The following is a 15,074-nucleotide window of genomic DNA, read 5'->3' as shown; positions in this document are numbered from 1 at the left end:
ATAAATGCTCCCTTCCCCTGGAAGCTCGTATAACAAATTCTGCTATTATAAAAGCTAGCCCTAAGAGGGGAGGCTTTTGAGTCCAATTCCTCCGAATCCTGTGTTCTTCACTCCTCATTCACAGATATATGAAAGAAGTTATAGTCACAGACACAAAAGGGTGAGAATCTTTCCCCAAAGCAGAAAGGAGGTAGGTAAAATTTAGTCCTGAGTCCTTGCCCGCCTTACCAGGGACAGTCACCCATTGCAATCAGGGTGTCAGCTGGCCTAGTGGGAGCCCAGCCCTCTGGTCTAGAGAAGCCATGTCTCCTCTAGGCATCCTAATATGTTCCTAGAGCCATGTGGGCAGGGAAAAGGGGGAGTTAATGGGGCTGGATGTCTAGATAGGGTTTTTTTTTTTGAAAGACCCATCACCCCTCATTTGTCCCATTGTTAGGGTACAAGTGCCCCGGAGCATCCCTGACTCAGAGGTAATTCTGAGAACTGCGGGAGCCTGCACTCTGAATTAAAAAGGAGCAAACAGGAGGAAATATGGAGGTCCTTTTCCTCTGAAAAATCTCCAAACCACAGCCTTTTTGTCTCTCAAGAACTCCAACTTGAACCTGACTTTGAATTAGTTGTGCGAATTACAAAGTCAAGGATGAAAACTTCTCATTCCATCCTCTTGTCCACTTCCCTCTGATTTGATAACTTCACTTTGGCAATAAAGTGTAGAACAAGATAGCAAGATTCATGTGTTTTTCCAACGTACTTGCAGAGGAAATCTCTGTTCTTCTGGGTTCCTCAATAACTTCATCCCTGAGTGGCTGCTAAGCATCATCATAACAATAATTATCCCGGTGTGAGAGGGGTGGGATGTTTTATATATATGAAGGGAAGCTGGAGTTGCTCAGATTTGGCCCCGTGTTTTATAAGAGTCGCTAGACCCGTGGAGGGACTTGAGGAGGTTACAAAATACAGCCACTTGAAGCTGAGATGATTTCAACTCGCTTGTCATTGAGCAGACAGAAGTTAAGTGTTACACTCCTCTAACCCCAGTACTTCAGAGACTGAGGCAGAAGGGGGAGAGTTTGAAATAGCCTGAGCTGTACAGTAAGACCCTGTCTTAAAATATTTAAAAATAATACTACTAGTAATTAGATGGGAATGATGGGAAAACCAGGGTGCCAGTCTGGAATCCTTTCAACTCTTCTAAAGAAGGAAGAAGAAATGGAAGTGCCCCCCCCCAAATAACTGCACTGTGTTTTCAATGATTTCATCCCATTCTACTATCAGGCCTCCTTCCTCCAAGATTTCTCCATGAATCTTCTCCTGTCCTTAACCCGTCAAGGTCTTGCCTACTGATTTACCTTCTCCAAAAATAAGCTCAAGAAATTGCTGTGTGAATTTCTGCAACAGAAATGAAAGATTAATAAAACAGCAAAAAGATAGTAGTCTGGAAAGTTTTCAGATCCTTAAAAAGATGGAGCATTGGGGCAAGTGAAATGACTCAGCAGGTAAAGGCACCTGCCTGCCCCTAAGCCTGGCAACTGGAGGATGATCTCAGAATTCACAGAGTGAAGGAGAGAGGGGACTCCCCTAAGTTAGTATCCGACCTCAATGCATGGACTTTAAGATGCATGTGCATGTGTGGACATGCAGGCTTACACACACATGAACACATATACATGTGTGCACATACACACATGTGCGCACAAAAAATAAATAAAATATTTTTTAAATATTAAGCACTGATGAATTGGGGATAACAGAAAGGAGGAAGAGGGAGCTGGAGAATTTGGGGATGCAAACGACATAGTACAGTACTTTCAAAGCTTTTTTGAAAAACATCTTGCTTGAGACCCAGCGTTACAAGCCATCATTTTGCGACAAATCAGTTTCCTTTGTTATCTTCTGGTTCCTTAGTTTTGAAACAAGGTCGAAGTAGCCGTCCTGAAGTTCTTGTATGCTTGCCTGTCTCTTCCATTAGTCCAGTCAGGCAGGCTCCATTAGTCCTCATGTGGCAGACAGAGAAAACCGGACATCAGTGAGTTAAATGGTATCAGTCACCTACTTGGGAATAGAGGGCCAGGACACTGGGTATTTTCCTGGCAGGAGATGAGGAGCCTCCAAAGTGCTCTTATTTCTTCTTTCATCATCAATAATAAAGATTTCACCTTCAAGGTTGAAAGAAACAAAGCTAAAGTTCACAATGATTAAGTCTCCTGCGGTCACACAAAATCAGCAGCTAACTGGGAGCCCGGACGATGTCCACAGTTGCAGGGCCTTTTGTCTTTGTCAGGAAATTTTTGAAAACATACTTGTTTACATTTCTATAAAATTATGGAAGCAACGCCCCGGACATGTGTGGATGATAAATTAAGCTGTGGCTGGCTAGCTGCATTAATTACTCTAAAGTGCAGGAGACAATGAGGCTAATGCCTCTCCACTCCCTGTGATGCTGACGGGAGAATCCATCAGATGCCTGCCCTGGCTGCTGCTCCACAAACCCATCACGCCTGGCTGCCGTGAAGCTGCTGCTTGTGTCCTAGTGATGGGGAATCTCTTCATTCACTCGATCGCCGGCTTCTACCAGTCCTAAGAAAACAAACAGAAATGGGTTTCAGCTGTGCAAAGTGCAAAACACTCTGTAATCCCTGAACTAAGGAACAGAGGCAGGGGAATTACTGTACATTTGAGGCCAGCCTGCTCTACATAACAAGTTCTAGGCCAGTTGGGGGTATATTGTGAGACCCTATCTCAAACAAATAAACTTAGGTAAGAGAAAAAAGGATCTAGTGTGATGTCATGTTTTCCCTAATTTCTTACTTAATTTTGAGGCGCAGAACTCCTGATCAGACAGAAAGAGGGCACAGAAATAAACAGCAGGATTTGGCCTTAACCAGCAGGGAACATCTTGACTCAAGTGCTCTGCTTGGGGAAGCACTCTTTCTGCAACAAATATTACAGATTTTGAACACTACATTTTATAAAAATACATAGGTTCATCTCGTCATGTATGAGATGGAAATAGAGATAAATCATCTAGAGGGGATGAAGGAAACTAAAAAGATGAAAAGATAGAGAAAGGAGAGAATGGGAGGGGAGGTAGAAACGCATGGCCAAAGTACAGTACATATTTATATTAAATGATTCTTACAAGGCCAAGTGTGGTGGCTCACACCTTTAATCCCAGCATTTGAGCAGCAGAGGCAGGCGGATCTCTTTGACTCTGAGGACAACCTGGGCTACGGAGCAAGTTCCAGGACAACCAGGGCTGTTACACAAAGAATCTCTGTCTCAAAAATAAAATAAAATCAAAAACCAAAAACAAACAAATCCTTATAAAGTCCAGTCTTGTAGACACCTTAAGTGAACCATCTTCAATACAGTCCCTGCACCTCAGGCTCAGAGAATATCATGAAAGAAGAGTTGAAGGAGTGTAAGAACCAGAGACCTAGGGCATCTGAAACTTTTATACGTGGCAGGAAAGTTGCACCCACGGAACCTCAACAAGATGGTTGCCTAAATAAGACCCACACAATGACAAAGACAGGCGACATGCCGACAAGGATGGGAGAAATTTCACGAGACCCAGGCCCTGCATGGCTGCTGAGAGAGGGAGAGAGTAGGTCCTCTTCAGTAGGCTATTCAGTCCCAAGTGGTCAGCCATAAACACATGCACAAATGAGCAAAACTAAGTAGACACAGTAAGCGGTACATGTGTGTGTGTACATATGTGTGTGTGCGTGTGTGTGTGATGCATGTGCGTTTGTGTGTATGTATATGCATGTGTGAATGTGTGTGTATATGACTGTGTGTATGCATGCATGTGTGCGTGTGTGTGTGAATAATAAAGGAAAGGTCATGAATTTGAGATGGAGTCAGGGAGGACACAGGACGACCTGGATGATGTGAAATACTCATGGAAATTCTCAAAAACATTAAATCAATAAAAAGAAATTAAAGATGCAGATAAATGAAAGTATATCCCTCCTAAAGAAGTATTCCTACAAATGCAATATCCAGCTGTCATTAAGTCCCATAAGCTCCGCCTCTTTCCTTGAAATGCACCTGTGTAAGCCATTTGATCTCTCCAAATTTTTAAGAAATGTTAAAGAAAGCAGATGTGTTGGCCCACTGTTGACAACAGTCAAGTTACAGAATCAGGCTAGCTGTCCACCAGCAGCTCAACAGATGGAAAAATGTGGAATAAATGCACAATACAGTATGATTTGGCTATAAAAGAGGACAAAGGTGGGCCACCTCCTTGAAGGTGACTGCAGCAGGAGGTCATGACATTCTGTGAACTAAGTCATGCAGGAAAGCCAGTGGCATGCTTTTTCACATTTGTAGATCTTCTATTTTATGCAGTTATATGAACCATATACTATATAAGATATAAAAATAGAAGTGAGACTGCCCGACAAAAATGAATGGAAAAAAATACAGAGAGATGAGAAAGGGCAGGAGAGGGTGAGAGTGGTCCAAGTCCATGGTCTACTTACATGAAAATGTCTCTGTGAAACTCATCACAGATAAATTGATGCTTGCTAAAGAAAATGATTTTAAGACAAAGATGTGCCAGGCGGTGGTGGTGCACGCCTTTAATCCCAGCACTCGGGAGGCAGAGGCAGGCGGATCTCTGTGAGTTCGAGGCCAGCCTGGTCTACAAGAGCTAGTTCCGGGACAGGAACCAAAAAGCTACGGAGAAATGCTGTCTCGAAAAAAAAAAAAAAAAAAAAAAGACACAGATGTGTGAAACATTTGGAGCAGTCCCCAGAACACAGAGACCGATGAGTGCTTGCTTCTGTATTTCTCTTTTATATCATGCTCCTGGTTTTCCCATTCATTTTGAAGATTTGGTTCACCAGATACCCAGATTAACAAATGTGATGGCACATGTTCTAGGATCAAGTCTATAGCAGAAGGAGACCACGGGTGTCTCAAGAGGACTATTTGGCTTTAAGTGCCAGGGAGAAAACCTCTTCCAAGTACGCCATCCTTCTCTGCTTGTCCACGGCATCACCATTGCCTTTCATTTGTCCGTCTCCCTTGAAGTACCTCTGTGCTCCTGCTGAACAGCTTGACACTTCATCTAGAACGGTACTGAATACCTAGCACTTTGTCTAAAAGGAACTTGTCAAGCAATGCTCACTGGCTTCTGCAGGCATTGCACACACATGGTGCTCATCAAGCTCACAAAAGAACACAATATAAAATTAAAAGATTTTTCTTAAACAAGAGAGTTACTTTGGCCTGAGATGACACAGAGCTTAAGAGTGAATACTGCTCTTGGAGGGCCCTGAATTTGGTTCCCAGCATCCATGTCAAAGAGGCTCATGACTGCTCATAGCTCCAGCTCCAGGAAGTTTGAGACCATCTTCTAGTTGCTTCAGGTATCTATACTCACCCATGCATATCACCCACATAACCCACATACACACATAACCCACAAACACACATACCCACATACACATATGCACATATAACCCACATACACATATACCCACATACACACATATACACATAACCCACATACACACATAACACACATACACATATACATATAATTACAAATAAAATAAGTATATATTTTTTAAAAGAGAGTCTGGCAGTGGTGGTGCATGCCTTTAATTCCACCACTCAGGAAGGAAGGGCAGGCAGATCTAACAGCCGGAAATACACAGAAAAGCCTTATCTCAGAAAACAAAAACAAAACAAACAAACAAACAAAAGAGTAATATGGGTGGTTTCTGAAAACAAGCCTCCCTCTTACTGTCTTCCCCACGTCCTCCAGTGGGAACATCAAATGCTCATCCATCAAAAGTCCCTGGGAATTTAACACCCTGACTAAGTTTTCTGTCCTGCCTGGTTCCTGCAGTCATTAAGTCCCAAAGAAATCGCACAGAGGTCTACATTAATTATAAACTGATTGGTCTAGTATCTCGGGCTGCTTATTAACTCTTATAACTTATATTGGCCCATAATTCTTGTCTGTGTTAGCCACATGAATTGGTTCTTTTTTGGGCAGTCACATCTTAGGTCCTCTGCATCTGGGTCACGACTGCAGACTGAAACTTCCCTCTTCCCAGAATTCTCGTTGCCTTGCTGCTACTTCCTGCCTGATCACCCCACCCCTATTTCCTACATGGCTACTGGTCAATCAGCATTTTATTAAAAATAATACAAGTGACAGGATAAAAGACTGTTGTTCCACAGCACCTAATCACCTGGAAAGAGATAATTGCACACTTGTTTACACACACACATTCTCCCCTTCATGTTTAGCTCCAACCACTCAGCTCTGATTAAAAGGCCTAAGTCATAAATAAGTGTCTTTGCATATTTCTGATCTACCTGTTCATTGAAACCTTTCATTTTCTTAACCTTAATGTGTTTGTTCCTCTGACTGCAATACTCAACACTGAAGAAATACCTGCACAGAAGCACACAAGAATATGTTTAAGGATGATCGTGTTATTTTTTGCAATAGCAAGAAATTAGAGACAAGTTCCTGAGTGGGTTAAATTACCTATGCATATCTATTTGTGGTTGCCATGGAGCTAGAAGCATAAATACAGGTCAGAATAGATGAACATGGAAAGCCCCACCCCCCACCCCATAGTATGTTGTACTGGTAGCCCGGGGAACAAGGACATACAATGCTACGTAGTAAGCAGTCTCTCCTAGAGAAAGAGACAGACTGGAAGAAAATTTCATATTCCTGCTTTGGTCTTCAGGAGCCCAGGTCTCCCAAGCCACCCTTAACTGAGAGATCAAGTCATATAAAACATTCATATGTGTGTTCCTCTCTTTTCCAACCAAAACCTTACATTGTTACTGGAAGCAAATCAAAGATAGTGAACACATTCCCCAAAGACACAGTAGGCTCGGAGGGAGCCATTGAGGTTCTTTGCCTGGGTATCTCTAACCACCGTTCACGAAACCTGCAATCAGATTCCTAATTTACCCCCAATTTGGTCTCTGACTTGTAATTTTACTTAACTCTGTGGGCTTCACTTTCCTTCTTGTGCACTGAGAAAAGAGAGACAAAAATACCTCCATGGTCTCTTCGGCACAGGGAGCTGGTCTGCTGCTGTCAGGGGGTGTGCAATTTTAGTAAGAATAACAATTTGCCATAATTCTTAATGACTGTGAGCACTATTCTTACATGTATTAACCAGTCTGTCCCAGCAACTTCGTCTATGCAGTTAACACTATTGCCTTCACTTCATGTAAGAAGACACTGAGGTCCAGAGATTAAGTATATTACCCCCAAATCACATGGCTCTGACACTGTAGAGCTGGGGCCAATTTCCAGGCATCTATATTTGCAACCACTCTGTAATGTTGCAATGGAGGGTCATTGTTTTGCTGCTTTAGTATCCATTTAAAAAATGGTGTTGAGGGGGAAAAATGCGAAAAGACAATATTAAAACTTTAGCTGGTAAAATTGTCTCCGTAAAAGGGCAACTGTAAAAAGGGAGGAAAAGTTCTATTCCTGTATACGAACATTTCAGGATATATTTCTTCTCTATGCTATGATGTGGTCCTATCTGCATACTTCCATGTAACAAAAAAAATGCATTTAAAAAAAGATGTCTCCTCTACAGCACTCTTATGCATTTTTTTCCTCCGAAAATAACATCATCAATTGCACCCCACGTTGATGCTCTCAATTTTAATTTCACAGATGAAAGAACTCGGTGTCATCTTCTACAACTGCAGCTGCCTGGTCCTAGATTTACAAAGGATATTCGCTTTATATAGCTCATTAAAATTCAAGAGCAGAGTACCTCAGACCTGGTCCAAGAGACTCTACGGAGTCTATGACAATGAGAAGAAGCTTCAGCTCCAGTTGAATGAAACCAAGTCGCAAGCCTTTGTGTCGGTGAGTCGTATACCCGCATTGCTTCATCACCCCCCACCACTTTTGTCCCCCAAAGGCTCTGTAAACCAGCCTCTTTAACCCCTCACAGACCCTCTTCACATTCAAATCTCATAGCCTCTTTTTCTTGTAACCCACTGAGTCCAGTTAGGGTTACCTCTGTGGACATGGGTCTAAGACCGTTGACTATGGCATGGGCAGCATAGCAGAGACCAAACCTTGGGGGAAAACTGACTATACCTCCTCTAGAAGCCTTGAACTGCCAATAGTCTCAGCTCGAGGTGGTCCTTGGGATCCGGCCCGTATTATGGGATGCTGACTGGCTTGATATCATGTAGGTCTTACGTGCGGCCACAACTACTGCGTGAGAACATTAGTACAACAGCCCAGTCATGTCCAGAAGGCACTATTACTGCAACAGTCCCCAGTGACCTCTGACTCTTGCAGTCTTCTGTGTGCTTTCTTTTGCAACATTCCCTGAGCCTGTGGAAGTGGAGTTATGATTCCATTGTGGCCATTTTACAAAAGAAGACACTAAAACATCCCAGGGGCTCAAAGTCCATCGTGTGGAAAGCACCACAGAGGTCCCAGCTCCCTGGGCTGACAGCCGATGAGCCCTTCATCCATGGTTCCCTGATCTCTCTAGAGTAGAAACCTGATGAGACCAATCTGAGGGAACCAGCACAGAAAACAAACGATGTCAGAGCTGATGTATTTCCTTGGGGCAGGCCAGCACAAGGCCACCCCTGATGTCTGAGGCTTCTGACTCTGGTGAAAACTATCCCCATCCTCACCTCCTGTTAACACCCCACTTCCCACCCCTTCATGCTATCACTAGGAACTGGGGTTGTGTATATCTGGGCCTCCAAACCCAGTCTCTCCAAATTCTAGAACAATTAAGAATTACACCTGACCGATGGTGAGACCTCACGAGTCGGACCTGAATCACATTCCTGAGTTCATCCTGGTACTCAGCCAGTCTTCTCTAAACCCTGCTCCCACGTGACTACTGTTCTTCCTCCCTGGATGGGTGCCAGGGTGTCTATGTCAAAGACTCTTACCTACCAGAGAACATTTGTTGAAGAGTGATAAACTATATCCTTTTCACCCTTTCAAAGGAGAGCACATTCTGAATGTCCACAAGACAGTACAAGATGGTCCAAAGGAGGGTTAAGATGTTGGTCTAAAATAGCAAATTCACATAAGCACACAGAGCTGAAAACGGTTATGGAGGGCTTCCATGGGGCAGTGAGACTTTTTGTTGGTTGGTTGGTTGGTTGGTTTTACATCCCAGCCGAAGTTTCCCCTCCCTCCTCTCCTTCCAATTTCTTCCCCAAGCCCCATCCACTCCTCCTCCTCTGTTTCTCTGCCCATATGGGATGAACCTCCCATGGATATAAGCCAGCCATGACACATGACGTTGCAATGAGACTAGAGGCTTCCTCTTCTATTAAGGTTGAATGAGCCAATCTAACAGGAGGAATAGATCCTAAAAACAGGCGACAGAGTCAGAGTCAGCCTCTGCTCTTACTGTTAGGAGTCTCACAAATCAAGTTACAGTTGTAACATGCTGTAGGAAGTCTTACAGCTAGTGGTTACCCGCCCTACTGGGGCGTGGCTTCTTATACTATGTATGCTGATGCAGAGCCTGCATCCGCTCTTTTCCTGCCTCTCTGTTCCGGTTGCGGATTTCAATTTCTGATCTCCGTTCCAGCAGAAGATTCTGATTTGTGAGTTTACCCCTAAATGAACAACCACCTATTTCTCAATTCTGAGTTAGTGTGGGATTTCTTTTAAGTGTTCGGTAACACACTTGCAGAGGTCAGTCCCATGCAGGTTCCCTGGTTGTCGGTTCAGTCTTTGTAACCTCTATGAGTCCAGGTTAGCTGGTACTCTGGGGTATTTGTGGTGCCCTTGTCCCGCTGGCTCCTACAGAATGCAGTAGCAGGCAGAATCCCTACAGAGCGCCTTTTAGAAGCACATTTTCATTGCATCTCCAGAGAACAGTAGTACCCCAAGGCTAGAGTGTGTTCCCAATCTGTACATAAGCAGCAATGGGAAACAAAGTGACATCGTGCCTCAAACAAGGGATCCAGAAAAATAGATGAGAGGCAACAGGAAATAAATGCACAGATGAGCAATGCTTTGGACAATCGTGTGGCTTGAATTTAAGGTGTGAATCTTAGAGATAAGTGAATAAGGTTCTTGTCCACATTTAAAAGGGCAGGTGTTGCCTTTGTCAATTCTAGCATCGCCATCTCTAACACAGAGAGCCTCGGGCCCTCGGTTCAACCCACTGACAGTGCAAGGTCTTTATTCCAACACCTCTTCCCTGGAAATGAGAGAACATCTTTGCTCTAGTCTAGGGAAACTTAAAAATTGATTTTTCATCCAAAAGATAGCTAGCAAATGAACTGGAAAACACACATTCTGGTAGTTAACTTTTTAAAATTGTTCTTATTGAGCTATACATATTTCTTTGCTTCCCTCTTTACCTCCCCAATCCCTTCTACCTTCTCTAATGCTCCTTGCCCCCACGCTCCCAATTTACTCAGGAGATCTTGTCTTTTTCTCCTTCCTATGGAGATCCATGTATTTTTCTCTTAGGGTTCTCTTTGTTGTCTAGATTCTCTGGGGTTGTGGATTGGAGGTTGTTTTCTGTTTTTGCTTTTGTTTTTGTTTGCTTTATGTCTAAAAGCCACTTATGAGTGAGTAGATAATATATTTGTCTTTCTGGGTCTGAGTAGTAGTAATCTTTTAAAATTACTTAAAGCTTATTTTCTATTTTCATTTCTTTAATTTGATTTATTTTATCTTCTCATTAATAATATCAACTATACCTTTAACTTAAGTCCAATAGATACCAAATAAAAACCAGTTTTGACTCTCTGACAGGAAATTAATACCTATAATCTTTAAATACATCAAAAAATAAGCACCCCAAAACTGTCATCCAATCGACAATGAGTCAGACCGTTCTCAGAGGAAGAAAAACAAATGACAGTAAAAGTATGAAAAAAGTCATGATCTTTAGTTATCAGGGAAATGCAAATTAAAACTACATTAGGATCTATCTCACCCAAGTTAGAATGGCTATCACCAAGAAAACAAATGGCAGAAAATGCTAGTGAGGATGTATGGGAAGGGAGACTGTGTGTGTGTGTGTGTGTGTGTGTGTGTGTGTGTGTGGTTTCTGATGATGTAAACCAGTGTAGCCACTGTGAAAATCAATGGGGAGGTGATGTGGGAGTGTCATATATCAATCTGTTGATTTCATTGGTTAAGTTATAATAAACCAACTGCTTGGCCTCAGCTTAGAACATAGATGGGAGGAGTAAACAGAATAGAATTCTGGGCGGAAGAGGAAGTGAGGTCAGACTCTGCTCTGCTCCCGGAGAGACCGGACAGCTCTGCTCTCTGGAGCAGAGACACCATGATGGACGGAGGCTAGACTCTTCCCGGTAAGCACACCTTGGGGTGCTTACACACATCATTAGAAATGGGCTAGTCCAGGTGCGAGAATTAGCCTGTAAGGGCTAGAGTTCATGGGCCAAGCAGTTCTTAAATGAATGCAGTTTGTGTGTTGTTATTTCGGGCATAAGCTAGCCAAGCGGCCGGGGTGTTGGGGACACAGCCCCGCCGCTCCATATTTCAACATGGAGGTTCCTCAAAAACCTGAGAGGAAAGTTACCATGTGATCTAGCTACACCACTCCTGAGCATCTACTGAAAGGAATTTGGGTCAACACACCTCAAAGACACATGCAGATTCTAGTTTATTAATTACTATGCTAGTCACAGAATGTAAGATGTAGAAGCAGTCATGATGCCTTCAGCAGATGAAAAGATTTTTAAAAACAGAGTGCACACACACACACACACACATGAATTTTATTCAGCCATAAAGAAAAATGGAATTAATGTCATTCTAAGGAAAATGGGTGGAGTTGGAGATACTGTTTAATGAAATTAGCAAGATTCAGAAAGACAAATTTCATGTTTTCTCTCATCATCTTAGCTTCTTATTGCTGTGATAAAACACCATAACCAAAATCAGCTTGTAGACTGTCATCCAGGGAAGACAATGTAGGAGCTCAAGGAGGGGACCTGGAGGCAGGAACTGATACAGAGGCCTTGGAGGAGTGCTGCTCACTGGCCTGCTCTTTGTGGCTTGCTCAGCTTGCTTTCTTGTACTATTCTGTGACCACCAGCCCAGAAACAGCAGCATCTACAATGATCTGGGCTCTCCCACATCAATCATTGATCAAGACAATTCTTCATAGAGTTGCCTACAGGCCAATCTCATGAAGAGATTTTTTTTTAATTAAGATTTCCTCTTTCCAGCTATGTCTCTGTTTGTGTCAAGTTGACAGAAATCAACCAACATACTCATGCAGTTTAATTTTATATATGTATGTTCATTATATATTCATGCACACATGCGCACACACACACACACTCATGCACACACACACACACCTGATTTTGAGGAGATATAGAGTCTTATCTATATTTTTTTAACCTTCAAAGACACCCTGCCTTCAGAACTAGCTTCTTGCTCTCATTCTACTATTTATCACAGCTTTGCAATTATTTGTTTATGACGATTCCCCCATAATTTTATAAGGCTCTAAAGATTTTATACTCTCTGTATAAGTGATATTCCCAGGACCTCACTCAATGCTTTGAAAGCAGCAGTACATAAATAAATGTTGGACTGGATTTATTGGTAGTGATATTGATGGAAAGTTCCAGAATGTATATAGCTTCTTTAGTAATACATGCCAAGCAAATGCCAAGACAAACTAATTTAAGTTCAATATATTTGTTGTAAAAAAAAATCTTAAAATAGTACATCATATTTTTGGAAGTTGACAGTCCCAAAACTAAATTGAATACACAGAAAGAATATCCTGTCCTAAAATTATACTTTTAATAATTCCTAACTCAGTGCAGTTAAATATAAATTTCCAGTTATGATACAGAGTTTTGATCATTCCTAACTCACTAAAATTAAATACAATTTTAAAGTTATAAAAATAGGAATTATTTATAATTTTCCTATGAACCACAAATTGATACTTGATTAGATTTATCTTTATGACTTCTAGTGCCTGGGTACCAGGTTATTGTAATTTTCATATATTTAAAGTCAAAAAATGGAAATGGAGCATGGAAGGTTTTATGTCTTGTAGATTTCTTTTCACAGACCTTAATGTACTTGAAAAAAACATTACGCATTTGCTTTCTAGGCCAAAGCTTTGTTTATATTGATCTGAGAATGAGAAAAGTTTCATTTATTGTTCTTTTTTTTTTTTTTTTTTTTTTNTGTGGCTTTGGAGCCTGTCCTGGAACTAGCTCTGTAGACCAGGCTGGTCTCGAACTCACAGAGATCCGCCTGCCTCTGCCTCCCGAGTGCTGGGATTAAAGGCGTGCGCCACCATCGCCCGGCCAGTTTATCCACCTATCAGTCATGGAGACTGAGCTGTGTTAGCTGAGAGGGGAAGACACAGAAAAGAGCTCAGGGCTGCTACGGGAAAAAGTATCATACTATATTCCGTCTTAAAACTTACACTTTCTATTAACATATTTTAACAGATTTCTCGAGGTATAAGTTATTTACTGAACTTAGCCCTTTTAGAGTTTATAATTCTGTGACCTTTGGTGTATCCAAAAGGCTCTGCAGACATTGACATCATGAAATTTCAGAATGCTTTCTTCACACACACAAGGGAACCGCCATAATCAGCAGCAGCTACATTCTGTTTTCCCCTCCCTCAGTCCAGAAAGTTCTGATCTAGACCTTCATGTATGTACCCTTCCACGGAGATTCTATCTAAATGTAGCATTACAAAATGTAGTCTTTTGTGACTGTTTTTTTTTTTCACCTAGCACATTGTAGCATGGATTTATGGATTTATAGGTAGTTCCTTGGCTTTCATTCTATGGCTAAGTAATGTAGTATTGTAAAGATGTAATATTTTCTGTGTGTGTTGGTTGATGGGCATTTGGTGTTTCTATATTCGAGTTCTTGTGCAAATGACCCCTGTGAACATTCAGATCCAACATTCTATATAAATATGTGTTCAGGTCTTTGGGATTTATACTTAGGAAAGAACTGCTGATTATTCACCGTTCTGACGTACTACTAAACTGTTTTGCAAAACTGACCACACCGTTCTAAAGTCCCACCTGCCCATGTGTCCATGCTCCTGCTTCTTTCTTTCTCACATTACCCTTCCTAGTGTGCCTGTTGTATAAGTGTTACTGTGTGCTGACTGCATCTTTCAGTCATGCTCAGTTTCCGAGAGCTCCTGGGAGGTTTTCTACATTCTTTGTACGAGGTCCTTAGCAAATGAACGATTTGCAAACCTTCTCTCCTATTCTGTGGGTTTTCTTTCCATCTTTGGTTATATTTCAGTGTGTGTGTGTGTGTGTGTGTGTGTGTGTGTGTGTATGTGTGTGTGTGTTCTAGAAAGACATCATGAACTTTTTTAAAAAGCCAGGAGACCATTGTGAAGTAAATCAGAAACCTACCCACTTCCCTCCAAAGTACTTACCAACTGAGTATACAGAATAAAACATTCAGACATCCAGAACTTGCTCATCCAAGGGCGGGAAAAGAAAACTAGATTAAGCCAGACATGGGGTGCCTCAAGATTTTATGATCAGTAAAGTCAGCTAAAACATAAAACGGGCTCTGTTGTTCTGCCTTCTACTTCAACTGTGGAATAAAAGAGCACACCTCACCAGGATTATCACATTCCTTCTAGGTGCTGAAGGGGATGTAGCAGCCACCTCTCTGCTCAGTGGGAACTAGTTAAGGGTAGAACCACGCCCCCAGATGCAAGGACATTAGTGTAAACAATCATGCCTTCCCTTAACAGACACATGAAGTACCTGCCAAGCCCCAGGCATTGTCTTAGGCAAAGGGAACTCAGAAAAGACTAAGGCAGACTAACTAATGATTTCCATGTGTGTTTGGGGGAAAATTTAGAATGAAACTACTCCATCTAGGAATAGTGGTTAGGGTGAGACAAACCTACAACACTTATCAATTTATTAAATACATCCATGTTCATTTCACAGCTAATTACTGAGCACATAATATGTGCATGGTACAAGGTACAGGCACTGTACAAAAAATAAAAACAGTCCAGCCCAAGAGCTGGCAGACACGCAAGCGTGCCAGCAAAGGAAGCGGT

At 42.0% G+C, this 15,074-nt stretch overlaps 1 protein-coding gene across 3 annotated transcripts in view; it reads left to right on the top strand.

The window, feature by feature from the left end:
- The window catches only part of Pld5 (phospholipase D family member 5), a 286,884-nt gene that overhangs the window by 251,907 nt on the left and 19,903 nt on the right, over positions 1 to 15,074 (top strand). For all 3 annotated transcript variants that reach the window (XM_050142885.1, XM_050142886.1, XM_050142887.1), the window contains one exon: positions 7,676 to 7,873. In XM_050142885.1, coding sequence (XP_049998842.1) covers positions 7,676 to 7,873 — 198 coding nt within the window. The remainder of the gene's footprint in view (positions 1 to 7,675; positions 7,874 to 15,074) is intronic.

Source organism: Alexandromys fortis, unplaced genomic scaffold, assembly GCF_014885135.2.
Source record: "Alexandromys fortis isolate MF-2015 unplaced genomic scaffold, M_Fortis_MF-2015_v1.1 scaffold_51, whole genome shotgun sequence".
Classification (NCBI taxonomy): Eukaryota; Metazoa; Chordata; class Mammalia; order Rodentia; family Cricetidae; genus Alexandromys; species Alexandromys fortis.
This window is presented reverse-complemented; position numbering and strand designations above follow the sequence as displayed.